Below are 16893 nucleotides of genomic sequence, written 5' to 3'. Positions count from 1 at the left end.
ACATGTATGGAGCTTTGAGAATGGAGGTAATAAATTGAATCCCAACAAAAACTTCACTGTGTTCCTACCAGATGGTTTGTGGCCTGAGCTACTACAGTAAAGAGAGGGAGGATGTAAACCAGGCATAGAGTACTGAAGGATCAGTTACTTCTCATACTCTGTCAGTAAATCATAGAAAACCAGGCAAATGTATATTCCATCTGCAGACCTGAATATTATAGCACACCCATACGTACATATATATAATATACAGGCACAAAAAGATGTTTATTATGTATTAGTCACAGACTCAAATGTCAGACGGCTACTGAGGGGATTTTCTACTCTTTTCAGGTTTATAGGGTCTTCTTGAAATCACACTCATTCGTGACATGACAAATGAATGTTTAAATTGGGGAGGTAAAGTCCCACATTTATCACAGTCACTAGTCCAGTTTGTAACCTAACATACTACACCATCAGCTAGTTCAAAAGTGAGTGAATGTCATGCTAGCAACCAATGTAAACTTTGTCCAGTAACTTCTGTCATTAATCCTTTATGTGCACTAGAGCAAACAGCACAGGTCCTGTGATGGGGCATTCCTTTGACCCCACAGGCTTATGTGGTACTTCCTGCTGTTCCGCTCCCAAAAATATCTTTTGGGAATTTAAAGGATCTTAAAGAAACCACACAAGAGCCTCTACAATTTACCTTTAAAACAAAAATGCTATTTTTTCTACATAAAAATTATGAGCTTACATTGCATATGTGCTAGGTATATATGGATAGGGCCAAGCTCAAGGATGAGGGAGATGATAAAATGAAAGAAAGACTAGAACAATAATTAATGGTGAATATATAAAATATTACATATCTGTAATCTGCTGTGTTACAAATAAGGTTGGAGTGTTGTCATGTCTATCATGGGAATATTGGATTTCAGGACTTATATGTTAAAAAAATCCTTATAAAATCCAAACTAAGCCCTTTGGTGACTTTGGCATGGCAGGGGGATTGGTTGGGGGGGAAGACATGATGACAAGCAGTTGACTAAACCACACAGAGCCTAGGCTGCTGCAAACGTTTAACCTTGAGCTGGGTGACAGATTATTAGAAAACAAAAACACAGGACCACACCAGTGGATGATCAACGATAGTTTTTACACCAAGAGAGATAATGGTTCTTCCCCAGGTATACAGAGAGAATTAAATCGCGAAGAGGCCAGATTGGGTCTGCAAAGTTTGGGTTCCAGGGAAGTAACTCCTGCTCTCTAAAATGGCTTTGCACACATGAGCTCTGTTCCTGACATTTGTTCTAGAATGGAAAATAATGGCTACTTGAGCTATAAACCAATCTGTTGATACTAGATCTTTTGGAAAGTATTTTTCCCATTTCTTTTGCCTTCTTCACAATGGCCATTCTGTGAAGTTTTCTTCAAATTGCTATGATAAAACTACAGCTCTAAATGAATAAGATACACAGCGTTCATACTGCCTTCCTAGGGGTGGGAGACTTTCCATCTGCTCCCACCAAGCCACACACATATGATCACCAGCCAGAATCTAGCCCAATATTATTGTTATCTGCTTAACTGGATGCTCATCAGTGGGTTTCTCATGTACTGTAAATCCCAAACTGGAGAATCTCTGAGCCAAATTAAGAAGTGTTAAAGGGTGGTGTAAATTATATATCAGTAACTTGGTGTGCATGTGAGTGTGAGTAGAATTACACAGTATGGGGCAGGAGGGCACAAAGGTATCAGGAACAGAAACTAATAGGAATGTATAATGAGGCTCAGAGCTGCTTTGTCTTCTACATTCTTCCTCCTGCTAGTTGCTTTTCCTGCTAAAACCTCACCCTTTTGCCTCTCATCATGTGAATTACACCCCTTTACAGAATATAAATTACCTCCATTCATGACACTTTTGAAGTTAGCTTGTTATGCTTAATAGCTCGTAGTTTCACTATAACTTATGCTAGATATTTCTATCTTAATGGAACAATACAACTCACTGGATAGGACTTCTAAATTCACCACTGGATTCTTTAGCATGTAAACTCACTTTGCAAATCTAAAAACCCCTTTCCATAATGATTTCCCTTGCCTAATATCCCTCAGATAAACAGTGCATTAAATGCAACAAGACCCAGATCTCTCCCTGGTATGCAGTACTTTCAGTTACATTGCTAAGTAAAACTTGAAAAGAAGGTTGCCATTTACTAACCAAAGAAGTCCCAGATCTCTAGGGAAAAAACTTACAAACTTAGTTGTCTGCTCCTGACCCTCTCACAAAGTCTTTGAGTCTATTGTCCCTGAGGACAACTCTAATCTCTCTGGCCTGCTGTGTGTTTAATGAAGGATAGAAAAAAATAAGGGAGGTTTTAAGTAAAATATAATGGTGCTTCCATCCTGCTCTTAGGAAAAATATATTTTACTTTTTATAATGGGTGGGCTCATTTAGGCACCACAGCCATTCACTTTTCTCTAGAAAAATCTTTGAACAGTTTTGTAAGAGCCATTGGACAAGCTGGAAAAAAGAATTAGTAATTTTACATGCAAGTGTTTGCCAAGAGAATAAAATCAGCTCAGAAAGCCCCTAAAAATAGATGTGTTTACCCTTTGCTGTCTTAATAAAATGTACTGTGTTCTTGGTCCGGAGAATCATAACTTCATTATTAGAAATGTTGAGGGGGAAAAAAACCATTTTGCTGTGTCTGGTAATCTATATTACATAATCTTATGGCACTTTGCATCTTTTTTTTTTCCATTACTGTAGCATATAGAGTCTTCGGGGAGAGTTTGAAATCCAAATACACAAGACAAACAAAGCATAGGAAGGGTACACAAAGGGGAGGACTCACACGAGGTCATTCAGCAGAGCAGAGACAGAAATAGAACCAGGTCTCCTGAGTCCCACAGTATCAACCTCCCCTCTAGATCATGCTGCCTCTAACAGTCACTAAGGGACAGTTCCAGTAAATGTTTCCACGTCAAACACTTACCTTTATGCAGTGCATTTGTTACAACTAAGGTAGAGCACATCCATAAGACACTTTTTATATTTAATAACATCTTGACCTACAAATAAAGAAAAAATGAGTAAGTCAAAAGTATTCTAGTGTGTACTTATGAAGTGTTTTAGGTCAATACATCAATACCTGACCTTAATATTAAAGATGATGATATACTGTAACACGCTATTTGTCAGGGGGAATGGATTAATATTAAGATTCTTTCACATGTAAATCACTGGTTTGAATCTAATCCAATACAGTAGTGACAGAAAGTCATTACCATCTGGTGGTTGATACATGGTCTTGGTGAAATGAGAACTAATCCAAATCCAATTCTTAGTTGGTGTATATAGCACATAAAAACACCATCATTTAGAAACTTACAAACTGCCATACTGATCAAGGGTCCATTTCATTTCACAAAAGTTACCATCACAAATTGTTCATGAGTTCTGAAGGTGACTGAATGACAGCATCACAGTTCTTTCCAACATTTTGCTGAACACAGGTTCTCTTAGGACTTGCCGCTTGCAACATTTATTCCTTGGTGAAATGTCATTGTAATGACAACGTGACCCCATTATTACAGAAGCATGGTGGATTTTAGGTTTCTGTTTCCAAAGTGTGATTTGGACAATTCAGTGCCTTTGTGTATACTTCCCTCCCCCTTTCTAAGCTATGAGCCCTATAAAAAACTGAAAGGTCTCTAAAATACACAGTGTTTCCATAACAACACATTGCCATTTCATGCCAGTTCCTAGTCAAATGTGTTGCCTGTATAAATAACATGAAAATCTGAGGTAAGTACACAAGTGAAATTAGAACGATTCCCACTAAATGATAGTCACTATCTCTTTATAAATATCTAACAATCATGAGAAGTAGCTTTCAGTAACAGTAAAGGCTTGTGGGGCACTGTTAAGAGGCTGTTAGTTTGAGTTCATAGGAATTTCCTGATTTTCTTCTCAAAATATGCCACTCATGATCTCTAATTAGAGTAGTAGCCAAAAGTGAGAACTATTTCATGTCCTGAATAGAATATAACTTAACGTCCTTTAGGGAAATATGGAGCAGAGATTTATTGGGAGTCAATCTACATTAGAACTATAAAACTATATATGCTTAAGTATTAAAAAGTCATCACTGGAATTAAAACATTGACCAATGCAACTAGAAGTCCTCACTAGACAAAGTGGACACTCACACATGATTGCAATAGACATAGTGTACATCCTCTGATAACAATGAGAGATACGCTCAACATAAAGAAATTTGGTTACACAACATACAGGTATGTCCTGAAAACCACATACCTGTATCTGGCCTGGGATACATTCCATAATGGGAGACTGGTTCAGAAAATAATGCAGAACATCTTAAATCAACCATTCACAATGTGGGGCTCTTGAATATCTGAACAGGACAATGTTATAATTCCCACTCGAAAGAGACTATATTCCAGGAGCTTTATATTCCCTGCAAATGGATGGTTAGTTTTACTCTGTTGCATAGGGAAACACATTGTGCAACATTTTCCTAGAGCGTGTGGAGGAGAAAACCAGCTGCTTTCCCATGTAGCAGCCCAAATGCTGCCAAGCACACCCCATCCTTTTATCACCAACTGCACTGGGCTGGGATTACAATGTGATAATATTTATGTTGCAATGTCAGTGTTCACCCACGCTGAACCTTGTGTGATGGCATTGACATTGCAACAAAAATGCCATCACACAAGGTTCACATATTTTTGTGGTTAAATCCAAAACAAGAATTATGACCTTAATGGGTTCATTCAACCTGATCCATATCTTCAATAAGATTTATCTTAGGGGTAAAATAGCAGTGCTTGATCTAAATCAGTTCACAGGGACATGGCTAGTCCATACAGTTTTAGTTGGCGGTGGGGGAAGAGGATACGATGATTAATTTTATAAGTCTGGACAGTTATACCATCTCTTAGACCTTCATCTTGAAATGAGTGCATGAGTGAAATGGCTTCATAAGAAAGAGTTGCATAAGTCAGAGCTGATCATTTGCCCTTTATTATTCTACAGGGACTAATTTTCAAAGGTGGGTGTCTCCAAAAGTTGTCCATATCCTGCATTTGTATGCATAAATCATTATTTAAAAGAAATGATTCCTCATTATTGTATATCATTATTGGTAGACTAGGGGGAAGAATGTGTTTGGTGCCTATGGGGCTGTGCAATGCAGAGGATGGTTCAAGCAGCCCCTGCGTCCAGACAGCTTGGGATCCACCATGACCAAGGACTGTTCACGGTTGCTGCCCCCTATGGGTACAACTTCTTCAAAGAGGGTATGGAAAGGTTAAGACCAACGAGCTATCCAGCCACAGAGGAGAGCACATGCTGTGCCCTCCTAATGGGTTGTGCGATGGGTATTTTTCCCCAGAAGTTTTAGGAAACGGTGGCCTTCCCTGCAGCACAATATCTCCTAGAGTGCCCCCTTTTGGGTTGTGGCTGCACCTCCTCCCTTTATAAAGGTTGTGCCAATGGCTAAGCGGTCAAATAACTTTAACTGAAGAAAACAAGAAAAAAGTCTGTACTGACTTTGCACATTTCACCCTCAGGAGGTAGCCCTGGTCTAAGAGAGTAGGACCAGGATTCAGAAAGGAATTCAAAGAGAGAAAGGCCTGAGGGGTTCACCTCTGGGAGAGAAATGTGCTGCTTCTCAACAGTGTTGGTCACGGATTGCTCCCCACTTCCTGTCCCACTATGGTGCACTGAGAGGCTGAGTGGGAGTGAGGGAGCCTTCAGAGGGAGCAGTGAGACAGGGAGAGGGAGAAGTGTTTGCTCTGCGTATATAACCTCTAATAGGAGGAGAAGAGGAAACCTTGCTTAGTGCCTGCAAACTCTGCCTGCAGATGCGTGACACAACATTGTAATTCTGCAGGCCAGGGCTGTGTGCACAGATGCTGGCATGGGGTCCTGCAGACTCCTCACACACCGCAGAAAAGTTCTCTACCCTGAAAAGCTCCCTGTAACAGAGCTGTGCCAGGACAGGCCAGAGAAGGGACCATGGGACCCACATTTCTGCAGCTTCAGTGGCCCCACCACTATGTACAAAAGGTGCAGGTAGCCAGTGGCAGCTGTTTCATCTGTGGCCTGGCATGCTGGTTCCAGGTTGGGGCTGGGATTTCACCTCCCCACCCCACTGCACTTCACCCGATTACTTGGAATTCATGCCAGGGAATGGATTTCACTCTGATTGTTCAACAGTTACAGAATCATCTCAAAGAAAGCTACTGTCAGATATTATTGCTGGCTAGTGATTGAAGGCTGCTGGAAATAGCACCAAAAATAGAAAAGTAAAAGAGAGAGGAAAAAATGATGAGGAAGGGTAATTGATAAGGGTCCTTGATTGTAGAAGTCCAAATGGTATTCACATGTCTTCCAGATGAAGGGCAGTACCTGGGCATGAATGTTTTGGCATGTTTCATACACAACCTTCTATTTACTACTGCTGAATTTACAGTTGCTACACACAATGTTTTTTAACTGTTGCACAGTGGCTTAGCCATGCCCCACTGGCTTTAATATGAAACACCCCCCTAAAACTCCTCACACACTCTGAAAATCTACCTCAAAATATATTAACTTTCAGACATCTTGCCCAAATCTTCTCTAAACTGTAGGACCTACCTAATCAATTTAACAGTGGTTGGTTCTATTTTCTCCAGATTCACGGGTGTGACTCCCATTGACATTAGCAGGGGACATTTTCATGCAGTGTGGAAACAATATTCTATACTGTAACTGACCCCAGTACAGGGTGTCCCTGTTGTACTCCAGTCCTTACATGCCTGGTAGTATTCTGGGTGTACAACATGCTGAGGCAAGCTCTATAGCTGCTTCAAAATCTCGGCTCTTCAGACCCTAGCCCTTGGTGGGTTCCCTTAAACATTCACAGATTCTAATGAAATAACAAAGGATTGGTTTACTGGGGCACCAGAAACAGAGGTGCAATTACCTTAGGCAAAATGCCTTTAAGACCAAAGATCACAACAATTCCTAACTCAGGCCCTATGGGCAGTCCAGTCCAGAGGTATGAAGTGAGGCTCCTCAGACCTAATACCAGGGATACTCTCTACAGCAACAATCACTCACTGACCTTCAGATCCTTCAGCCAGTGTCCAGTACTTTTATCCAGCACCTGAAGTCTCATTCAGACCTATCCACCTCACCTTCTGCTTGCAGGCCACTCCCAAGCATCTGTCATGGCTCCCGCTGGCCCCCCTCACCAGCTCCTCTCCTAGTCCTTTGGTCACAGCTCTTAAGATGACCAGCCTTCCCTCTCAGGTGTAGTTTGACTTCTATTTTTGGGAGGGCAGCTCCAGTCAGGCCAATGGGGCCATACATTGGCAGGGGGAGGGGGGGAATTCCACACCTGCCCAAGACTTGCAGTTTGGGGGGACAATTCTGCACCAAAACTACACCCATGGCCAGCTTCCACAATGCAGCCACCAGCCTCTTGTTCCTGTTCTAAATCAATCTTTGGCTCCCTTCTAAGCCAGGCTCCCTCTAACTTCAGTTTGTACATCCCTTCACTGTTACAGTTATGGATTCCTCGGCTGGCTAGATGAGAGGTTAACCAATGAACATTAACGAGCCAGCAGGTTCGTTACAGGACCATATTTTCCCATAGAGGGAACCTAGATGGGCCATGTAGCAGTTGACCTGCTGAGAAAGAATTCTTCCCAACTCAAGATGGCAGGACTTGGGCATATGTTTTATTTCTGTCCTCTATTGAAAAATGCATGTGTGACACTTTTCAACTTGAAAGAAGCCAAAACACTTGACAAAACTTAACATCTATAACAAGTGCTATAGACGCTACACACTCAGCCTGAAACACTGCCTCCTTGGAGATAAAAGAGCAGCAGTACTCTAACAGCTCATAGTGATGCTACCCTATGTCTGAATACAGGAAGTGAAGAGTACTTTTTATGAATATTGCAGGAAGAGTCCAGATAAGCAAATATTACGCAAGTTGAAATTTGGTTAGCACATCTAGGGCTCCATTCTGATCTCACACCAGTTTTACACAGGTGTAACTGTTGATTTAAGTGGGATTACTCCTTATTTAAAGTGATGTGAGAACATAACCTCTGCTTCCCTCTAAGATTCTAGATCAAGAAAGAGAGGAAAGGCCTCCAGTGTGATACATATCTATGGAACCATCAATGTTTTATCCAGCCAGAGAGATTGATGGTCTCTATCAAAAGGTGTTTGTCATTCCTAGCCATTTCCTCTGAGGTGGCAGTGAAATAATGGTCTCCTAGGGGCATTCATTCATTATTTTCTTCAGAAGAAGCCAGGTGTCTGAGGCATTGTGATCTGACAAGTAACAACTTCCCATTGTAAAAGTTTATAGTGGTTATGTTTGTTGTGAGCAACAAAAGAATGACCAGAAGAATTAAAGAGGGGTTAGCCTCAATTTTTCCTTGACTCACACCTTGTAAAGAAATGCAGCTTAGTGTTAGTAATGGCACAACATGGATCTAAGTTAAATAGGGATTTACTGTCTCTTAGGAGACCCCAATCCCAAACCAAAAATCAATTTGATCCCCTCTGTGATATCTAAGAGGGAACATCCTGGGGCTTCCTTGTGGTAGCAGGAAAAGGCAGCTCAGGAGCTATGACCTTCTGTGGCCCAGCCCCAGGACCTAGTAGGTTCCCCAGGATAGGAGGCTCTTTAGCATGGAGGGTGATACTATTCTCCATGTCTCTTCTCCACTCCTCCACCTTCCAAAAGCCCTGCTAACTTCAGGCTCATCTTGATTAGATCATATTGGCTCACAATTTTATCCACTGGGCTGCTTTTTATTGCCCACCTCATGCTGCTACCATGAGGAACCCCTAGGGAGCTACCTTTCAGATGTCACAATAGAGAGTCTGGTTTATTCCTGCTTTGGAGTCAGGATCTCCTGGGAATCTAACCAGCCCCACCCACTGACCCTTCAAAATGTATTGCCAACCCCAAAAGTTCAAAACTCATGTTAGACCTAAAAAATCATGAGTTTGGCTCCAAAATCACAAGCATTTTAAAAAAAAGATCCTCATGATTTTTGGTCTGCCTTTTGATTTATAAACTCCCCCTGCCCATCATGTGTAAGAGTATGTGTGTGTGTGTGTGTGTGTTTTTACCGTGTTGCCAACGCCCCACAAAAGTATTAAGTAAGTTGATTCTGACCCTTGCTGCAGGAGTTCTCTGGCTGACTGAAGGTGCAAAGATTCCAGCTTCTCCTCACATCCCAACACTCTAATTGATTAGTTATGGGTCCCTTGCAGCCATATATTTGCCTGCATCCCTGACCTCTGCACCCTCTGCTGACCCCACATCAATTCTGTCCCCCAGCCCTACATCTGCAACTCACCCCTCGGTGCATCTCTGCTCCTCTTGCAGCTTCAGGGGTTCTTCCCTCTCCCTGCCCCACCCCACCCCTCCACACAGCCTGGGGTCAGCCACTGTGGGGTCCTCTTCTCTGCCTTCCCAGGCCAGGGAGTGAGACAGCTCCGAGAGTTATTCACCTTACTACCCTTTCCTAGGCCTCAGAGTAACAGCCGTGTTAGTCTGTATTCGCAGACTATTCGCTGTAGCTCACGAAAGCTCATGCTCAAATAAATTGGTTAGTCTCTAAGGTGCCACAAGTACTCCTTTTCTTTTTTCGTAGGCCTGGTGTTCCTGGGAGGACCAGAGAAGAACTAACCCATTTTTCACAGGAGAGTGCAGAGCCACCAGGAATGTTGAACTATTTCTGCTTCCTCTTCCCCTCCCCGACCTAAACTCCTCTCTGTTCCTGGGGAGGGAAAGAGGCATAAGAGCTCTGCCTTACTCCTGCAAAAGATTGGCTGCTTTTTCCTAGGACACAAGGAAGTGGGGAAGGAAGCCAATCAGAGGGGGGTTTCCCCGGCAGTGTTAAAATTCTGAGAAAGCTGGAGCTTCTCAGGTCCTAGTGAGGTAGGCTCTAGCTGGGGTCCAAATGGCCTCATGATGAAATTACAAGAGTTGGCAGCACTGCATGCATTTTTGTAATTTGGCCCTTATTGTGCAATTACCCTCCAGGGCAACATTTTTCTTTTAATAAAGTGAGGCTCAGCATTACAGCAACACACAGGGAGAAAAAAATCTAACCAGCAGCTGCCTCCAGCCCTTAACAGGGCTAGGCACCAGAGAAGTGAGTTAAGGCCACTCTTGCTACGGCTAAGGGGAACAAAGGGCCACTGCACATCGCAGAGACCAACTCCCCAGTGCTGTGTAGGCAAACTAGAAAAGCCCCATCCCAAGCATAACACATGTGCTGCCTCCAGCCCTCAGCAGGACTGGGCACCAGCTGAGCTCTGCACTTCCATGTTATAGCTGGAACTTTCACAACTGTTAGCCTCCGTAATCTACAAGCAGTCAGAATTTCATGTGCCCTTTTCTTTTACTTAATTCTGTCTTTCACCCTTTCAAACCACCTGACTGACTGTTAATTGCTGACACATATTAACTTTGCCATGCGTGCCATTTAATTAACTTTGCCAGTTTCTCCACATTACTTGCATTTGATTAATTGCTCCATTGCTGACACTTGGTTAACTTGGCCTTTGTTTAATTCTTCACTTATTATCACTTGCACTGTTATGTCCAGAGGTAGATTGCAAACTCTTAACTAGGGTGTCTGCTCCAATACCTTTCTTCCACTAACAGCCTTAGAAGGAATTCCTCTGGGCCACATACCTAGAGCCCCAAGCAGGGGGGTATGCTGTGCCGGAGGCTGAAGGGAAAGTGTCCCAAGCAGGGTGGCAATTCTGGGCTGTGGTGAAGCTGCCATTAGATCAGTCCCAAGGCCACTTTGGTCCTTGAAGCAGCTCAGAATCTGAGAGATGCAAAGGTAGCAGAAAGCCTCCTTTCCACCCACCAAGGGCTGAGGTGCGGCACAGAATCTGCCTCCAGTTCTTTTATATGTCTTGCAAAATACTATGCACATGTAGGGTTAAACTGGAAAACAAGTAAGTGATGGTATTCATCCAAGCTATGCCCACAAGCCCCTTCATATCTCAAAGCCTGTCTCCCATTCTTGGCCCAGGCTTCCTCTACCCTTGCCCCTCTCAATCTCATTTGCATGGTGTCCTCTCTAGCATTATTATGGTAAAAAGGAGAAAGTAGGGAAGAGAGAGGAATGGGAGGGAAAGAAAGAGCAATGGGGAAGAAGACAAATTGGGAGTAGGGGCAGGAGGGGGATCTGGACCCCCTACCCCAGGCTGGGAGGGGGAGGGGCAGGGAAGGAGATCCCTGGAGCTACCTTATCCCATTAAACCAAGGAAGGCAGTATTGGCTTGGGGGTGGGGCAAGGGAAACCTTGTAGCTCCCTCCCTATTGTATAGAGCAGACTCAACTAGTTAGTCTTATCCGAGGGCTGAATTTGCTGTGTGCAGATTACTGCAATTTAAATACAAACTATGGCCCTCACACTCCACAGGCAACAATTTGATTAGGTGAGCAAAAAGGGACGTATCCCCTGGCAATGCGAGCAGAAGCTGTACTAAGCTGGTCTCAGCTGGAGGCCTCACTTTTTGCATATCTTACAGACTTTTCCAGCCATGCTGGTTAGGAGCCACTAGGGTTGATTGGATTTGTGTTACCCGTTAGGTTCTCAAATACACATGCATATCATATACATTTTAAGATATCTACTGATGTCTTACATACCACTGTGAGTTTACACAACACACTCCAAAGACTCTAGCATGTCTGCGTCTGGGCTTCCACAAAGGACTTTGTGTTGCTTTTATCTTTTTTTAAAGCTGTCATTAGAAATAAGTAAATTATAAAAAGAAATCTGTTCAACCCCCTCCGTGCCATATGAATGCTCTGTGCACATTCAGAATAGCAACACATGTGTGGCCCTGTTGTGCACCTATCAGCCTCATGTTCCAGTTTGCTAGTGTCAGTCGTGTACTCGCATGCCCTACACATGAAATTCCCCTTGACTTCAATGCACATGTGAATCCGAGGGCAGAATTTGCCCCTGTGTTAAGAATCATGGAGGCTTGAAGCAGGCCTCCAGGCTTCTGTGTCCACACTGGGCCAAATTCACTAGTGCTGGAGCCCCAAAGGGGCAGTGCGATCTTCCCTTGGGGTTACTGCCATAAGAACCCTCTCAAAGGGTCTGCTGAGCAGATGAGTGGAGTTACCCCAATGTTGCCAAGTTTGGAGCTTCATTGGCCTCCTATGGTCCTTGTAGACACAACCTCATTCCTGGCAAATTTTCCACTCTTGAAGCTCTCCGCCTAATATCAGCATAACCCTGCCCTGAGTGAACTTGGCCCATTGGTTGTGTTGTGCCTGTGACACATACTAAACAAACGTATGGGAAAAGAATGAATGGGTCAAATTTTGTTTCCCCAGTTGCATCCTCTTAAATCCAGAGTGACTTCAGTAGGGTCACTCTAGAGATTGTCACCTGAGATCACAATCTAGGCCAGGGTGCTGCCAATGAGAACTTGGGCCAATGCCCAGAGCATTGAAACAGGCGGAGTTCAGTGGGTAAAGGTCATGCTGGTAAGATTCCCTGTGATAGGCACATCTGGCAGGTTAGGATCAAGGTCGCATTAATCCTAAGCTGGCTCCGCTTGTGTTACTTTGTGTCATCGAGCCCTGCTACCGCTGCGCGGTATGCAGCTGATTGAGAAGATACCTGGCATGCTCTGTGCTTCCCCCCAGTTAAACAAAAGGCCCCACCCAGGCAATTTCTTTGCAGTTTCTAGCTTAACGCGTTACCCAAACGGACAAAGAAACAAGCTGACTTCAGAGCTCCCCACCCCCAGATGAATTTCCCAGAGTCCACGTGGCTGTAGGGAACGAGATCTCACCGGCTCCCTCCCCAAGAGCCCAGGAAGCCCATAGTATACGTGCAGGCAGCTGCAGGAGCGACTGATCCCAGATCGCTAACCCGGGGGAGGCGCGGCTGGCATCTGAACGTGCTCAGGCAAACTGCCCGAGTCCAACTCCCTTCGGAGCTCATTGATGGCAGCAGCTGGTAACGCTCACACGGCGCTTTCCTGCGATACCCCCTCTGCCCGCCCGGCGAAGACCCACAACTGCCCTAGAGCGGAATTGAACCCAGGCTCAAGCCCTCCAGCTGCTGCCTAACAAGCCCGTCCTTGGCCTCCGAGCGGCTGCTTCCCCTTCTCTTATCGTCAAATCCACGTTTCCAAACCCTGGCCGGGATTAGAGGGACTCTGAAAACAGGCGGGGGTGGAAGAAACGTTATCTCTGAGCCTGGTTTGTTTGCTTTCCCGAGCAGCTCTGTTTGAGCCACATGGAGGATCCTCTGGGACTTGTCAGGTCACCGTTAGAAGTTTAGTGTTAATATCTGTTCCGTCTTGAAGCATCCATCCCCTGGGAGAGGCTGGAGTGTCAGCTAAACCAATATTTAAAGCAGATCTAAGCACTTCCTTAGCAGGAAAGCTTTTCGGAGGAAGCGTTTTGGAGGCCAAGCTTAACCTGAAAGTAAACCTCACATTTCAACAAGGCGTCTGCCCTGATAATCGAGAGGAATACTCTACCGTATTTTAGTAATAACACATTGTTTGACTATGCAAAGGGACGATGGAATAAAACAAATCATTGCTGTATGCAGGAGGAAAGTAACCCTGGCCCAATAAACGCCCGGGTTGGTGATTATTTACCATTCATTGTTGATAACAAATAAGGAATAATTGATGCTGGTTACAAAGATGTGATCGTTGGTATTCCCCGTTTCACCAGTAGGGGGAGCCGAGGGTCTTCTCGAGGCCGGAAGATTCCTAGACATCAGCTCAGCGTTTAGCACCGATTAAATGCACCGCCCCCCCACCATGTATCACTGCTCAACAGGAGGACGGAGCCTGTTAGCGATTTTACACAGGAACCGAGCCACTGAAGTCCTATCCAGCCCATTCATTTATTGGCGGGATGGGGGAGGGGTTTCTGCGCACACAGGCTTTCCTTGCTAGAGAAAATACCCTGCCCCTCTCCCGGAGGTTGCCTCAGCCACACTGCGTGTTTCATGGGAGGACGGATTCCTCTTGGACCAAGTCCCTGCAGTTCTCCAGCTTTTATTATTCCCTGTCTACCCAGAGAAATCCTCCTTCGCTTCCCAAACTCAGCAACATGCCGATGTGCTAAGCGAACAGCTGGATTTTCAAAGCAATTACTTCCAGCTATGATCTAGGTTTTTCCTTTTCGCTTGTATTGTATTGAAACGACGGTCCCACACCCTGTGACATTTAGAGAAATCTGGGCACGTTCTAATAGGATTGAGTAATAGCCACGGGCTTGAGGTTTGTAAATTTCACATTGCTTAAATCCCCTGGATTGTTGTGGGTATCTCCTAGCTAAGCCATTCCCCTAGGCTCGGAAACTCCCAGGAAGCCAAGTGAGGACTTAACCAAGAGAAAGGGAAAGTTCCTTAATTATTCTCCTTGGGTAACAAAATAATAAATAATAATAATAATGAGCGGCTCTTTCATTTGCCCTGCAGAATGCTTCAGAGAAACGCCACTGACCCTTACGTTTGATTTTAAAGTTGTTTCAGATCTGCCAAGTCTTACTCATTTGGTAAGGAAACTCCCTCTTTTGGGAGGAAAAAGCAGTGTTTAAAACATCTCCCTCTTAGGACGGACTGTGCAACGTGTTTCAATGGGAGATTTCAAATCTCTCATTCCTCCAAAAAATCTCCACGGCTCCCTCATTAAAATTGGCTCCGCTCTGATGTATGAAGGCTAGATAAATGATAGATAGATCAGAGTGAACGTGACAGGTGGGGTAATGAGAGAGCATGTCCTCCCATCCTTCCTTACAATCCCTTTGTGTGCAGAAGTTTTAAACAAGGGCGGTTCAAAGGGGGAAACGGACAAGATCACAACAAATGCTTCTATCTCTATGATTCTCCTTAGCAAAGGAGCTTTTTTTCCCGCCGTCTAAACTCCCTTAATTCCTTCCATGACGCTCGCTCACTCCCTTTCTAAAACAAAGGGGGAACCGAAGGACTAGAGAGCAAAGGCAACGTCTTGTGTTCCCGGGGAGCAGAGAAGCTGGCTGCGGGTGTAACAGGGGGCGTTTTGCTCCACTAACCCTGTGATCCTTTCTCTCCCCCCCCCCCCCACCTTTTACCAAGAAAATGTGGCTTAGAGAACGCCTGCTTTCTGTCTTCTCTGGAGGGATGCTGTCTAAGAGGGCCCCCAGCCTGGGGCTGCCCTGAGAGCAGCTTTCCAGGAACACCAAAAAAGCACTCCGGGCGTAAGAAACTGACCATACACTGTTCCACAGGCAATTAAACCTGGTGGCTAGAAAGGCTCCCCAGCCAGGTCCATCCTTCTACGGTGGTGTTTTGTGTATTTAACACCCCTACAAATAGTTCCTCATTTCTCCCTTCGCTTAGCCTCCTGAGCCCCATTACAAATCAAGGTGCAGCTATACCTTGCTATCCATTCAACAACCAATACCAGAGAGTTATTTCACTGTCGCCACCCCCAAACTCCTCTATTTCCCAGATTTCTTTGTTCCAGTCTTTCCCCCAGTAAATGTTATGGGTCACCAACAAAATCTTTTCCTTTTCTAATTGTCCTTGAAAACTTACCCAGATTTTAAAAATTTACCAGATCTTCCGCCACCTTAGCTTTCCAGTTAAATGCTTTGTCTTTGAAGGTACCAACAGCAAACAATAGCTTTAAATATTACACGAGGTGTTTTCTAGCAGCCAAATGTAAAAAGTGCATAAAAAGAAGCATAGTTACCTTAAAAGGTAGTTTATTGCAGAGACTGCAAAAAATCACAACGTGGTGCTAGGGCTAGTCCAGAGTTCCCAGTGGCCGCATGAAAGAATAAATCCCCTGGTTAGTGCTGGAAGGAGATGCTGATTCCGGGGTCTCCAGCCCTCCCCACTGATGAGCACCTGATTCCAAGCTGCTGAGTCTGAACTGAGTTCTAGCAAAAGAAGGAGCAAGACAGCTTGCCTGCAAGTTCAAATGCGAGCTCTAACACCCATCATTACTATATCATTGTACCGTCAGAGCTGCAAGAGGAGGGGCCCAAGCTCTGTAAGAGGAGGGTGGACGCTCACACATGCTCTTGAAGAAGCCCGCAGCAAGAGCAAAGAGCTCAGAACTCTGTAACACAGGAAAGGGGGCAGGAGCAGCTAGCTCCCAGCGCTTGCTTCGCCAGGCACTCCTCAGTCCCTCCTGACAAAGTACCGGGGGAGGAGGGAGCTGCTTTCTCAGTTCAGCGCCCCACTTTGCACAGAGAAGTTGCTCCCAACCCCCGCACACGGTATGCTTCTGTAGAGTCAAGCCCCGTACTTTGGGGGGAATATGCCTTACATGAACCCTAAGGAGTCTGAGGGTAGCGGCAGATCTTTCTGCCTGTCAAGGGGAAACTGGACGCGATCTCTTGCTGTTAGAACCAAACAAACAAATAGAACGCTGAATAAAATTGTCGCTCATACACCATCTTCCAGCCAGAAAGTGGCAGGCTAGGTTTTGTCCTAGTGTGAAAGAAGCATTGTATCCCTAATTAAATAATTAACTGAAAGAGAACGAAGGAACTCTCTCCTATCGTGTCTTCCAACACCAGCTAAATGGGGGGAGTGATCGGAATTGTAATCACTTAAAAAAGAAATCTCAACGGAGGTTTGTAATAAAAGAATATATTGGAGGTTGTCTGTGTCACATTCACAGGCAGTCGCAATCCACAGCACCGAGCCAGGGTTTCCCCCACCCCAGATTTACTCATCTCTCATCTCTTTTGAGATTAGATTAGGCATTTGCTGTCCACATCTCTTTAAAACGGCAGATGAAGTCACCTTTGCAGTGTAGTTGTCGTCGTGTTGGTCCCAGGATATCAGAGAGTC

At 44.6% G+C, this 16893-nt stretch overlaps 1 protein-coding gene across 3 annotated transcripts in view; it reads right to left on the bottom strand.

The window, feature by feature from the left end:
* The window catches only part of VCAN (versican), a 135945-nt gene extending 119881 nt beyond the window's left edge, over positions 1 to 16064 (bottom strand). For 2 of the 3 annotated variants that reach the window (XM_074952815.1, XM_074952814.1), the window contains exons 1-2: positions 15782 to 16058; positions 2985 to 3060 (exon numbers count right to left, since the gene is read on the bottom strand). In XM_074952815.1, coding sequence (XP_074808916.1) covers positions 2985 to 3054 — 70 coding nt within the window. In that variant the 5' untranslated portion in view covers positions 3055 to 3060; positions 15782 to 16058. Of the gene's footprint in view, positions 1 to 2984; positions 3061 to 15781 lie in introns of all 3 variants that reach the window. The other variant, XM_074952816.1, reaches the window with a different exon arrangement.
* Between the last annotated feature and the right edge of the window lie 829 nt (positions 16065 to 16893).

The sequence above is a fragment of the Natator depressus genome, chromosome 5 (assembly GCF_965152275.1).
Source record: "Natator depressus isolate rNatDep1 chromosome 5, rNatDep2.hap1, whole genome shotgun sequence".
NCBI lineage: Eukaryota > Metazoa > Chordata > Testudines > Cheloniidae > Natator > Natator depressus.
The sequence above is the reverse complement of the archived record's forward strand: the minus strand, read 5'-3'. Positions and strand labels throughout refer to the sequence as shown.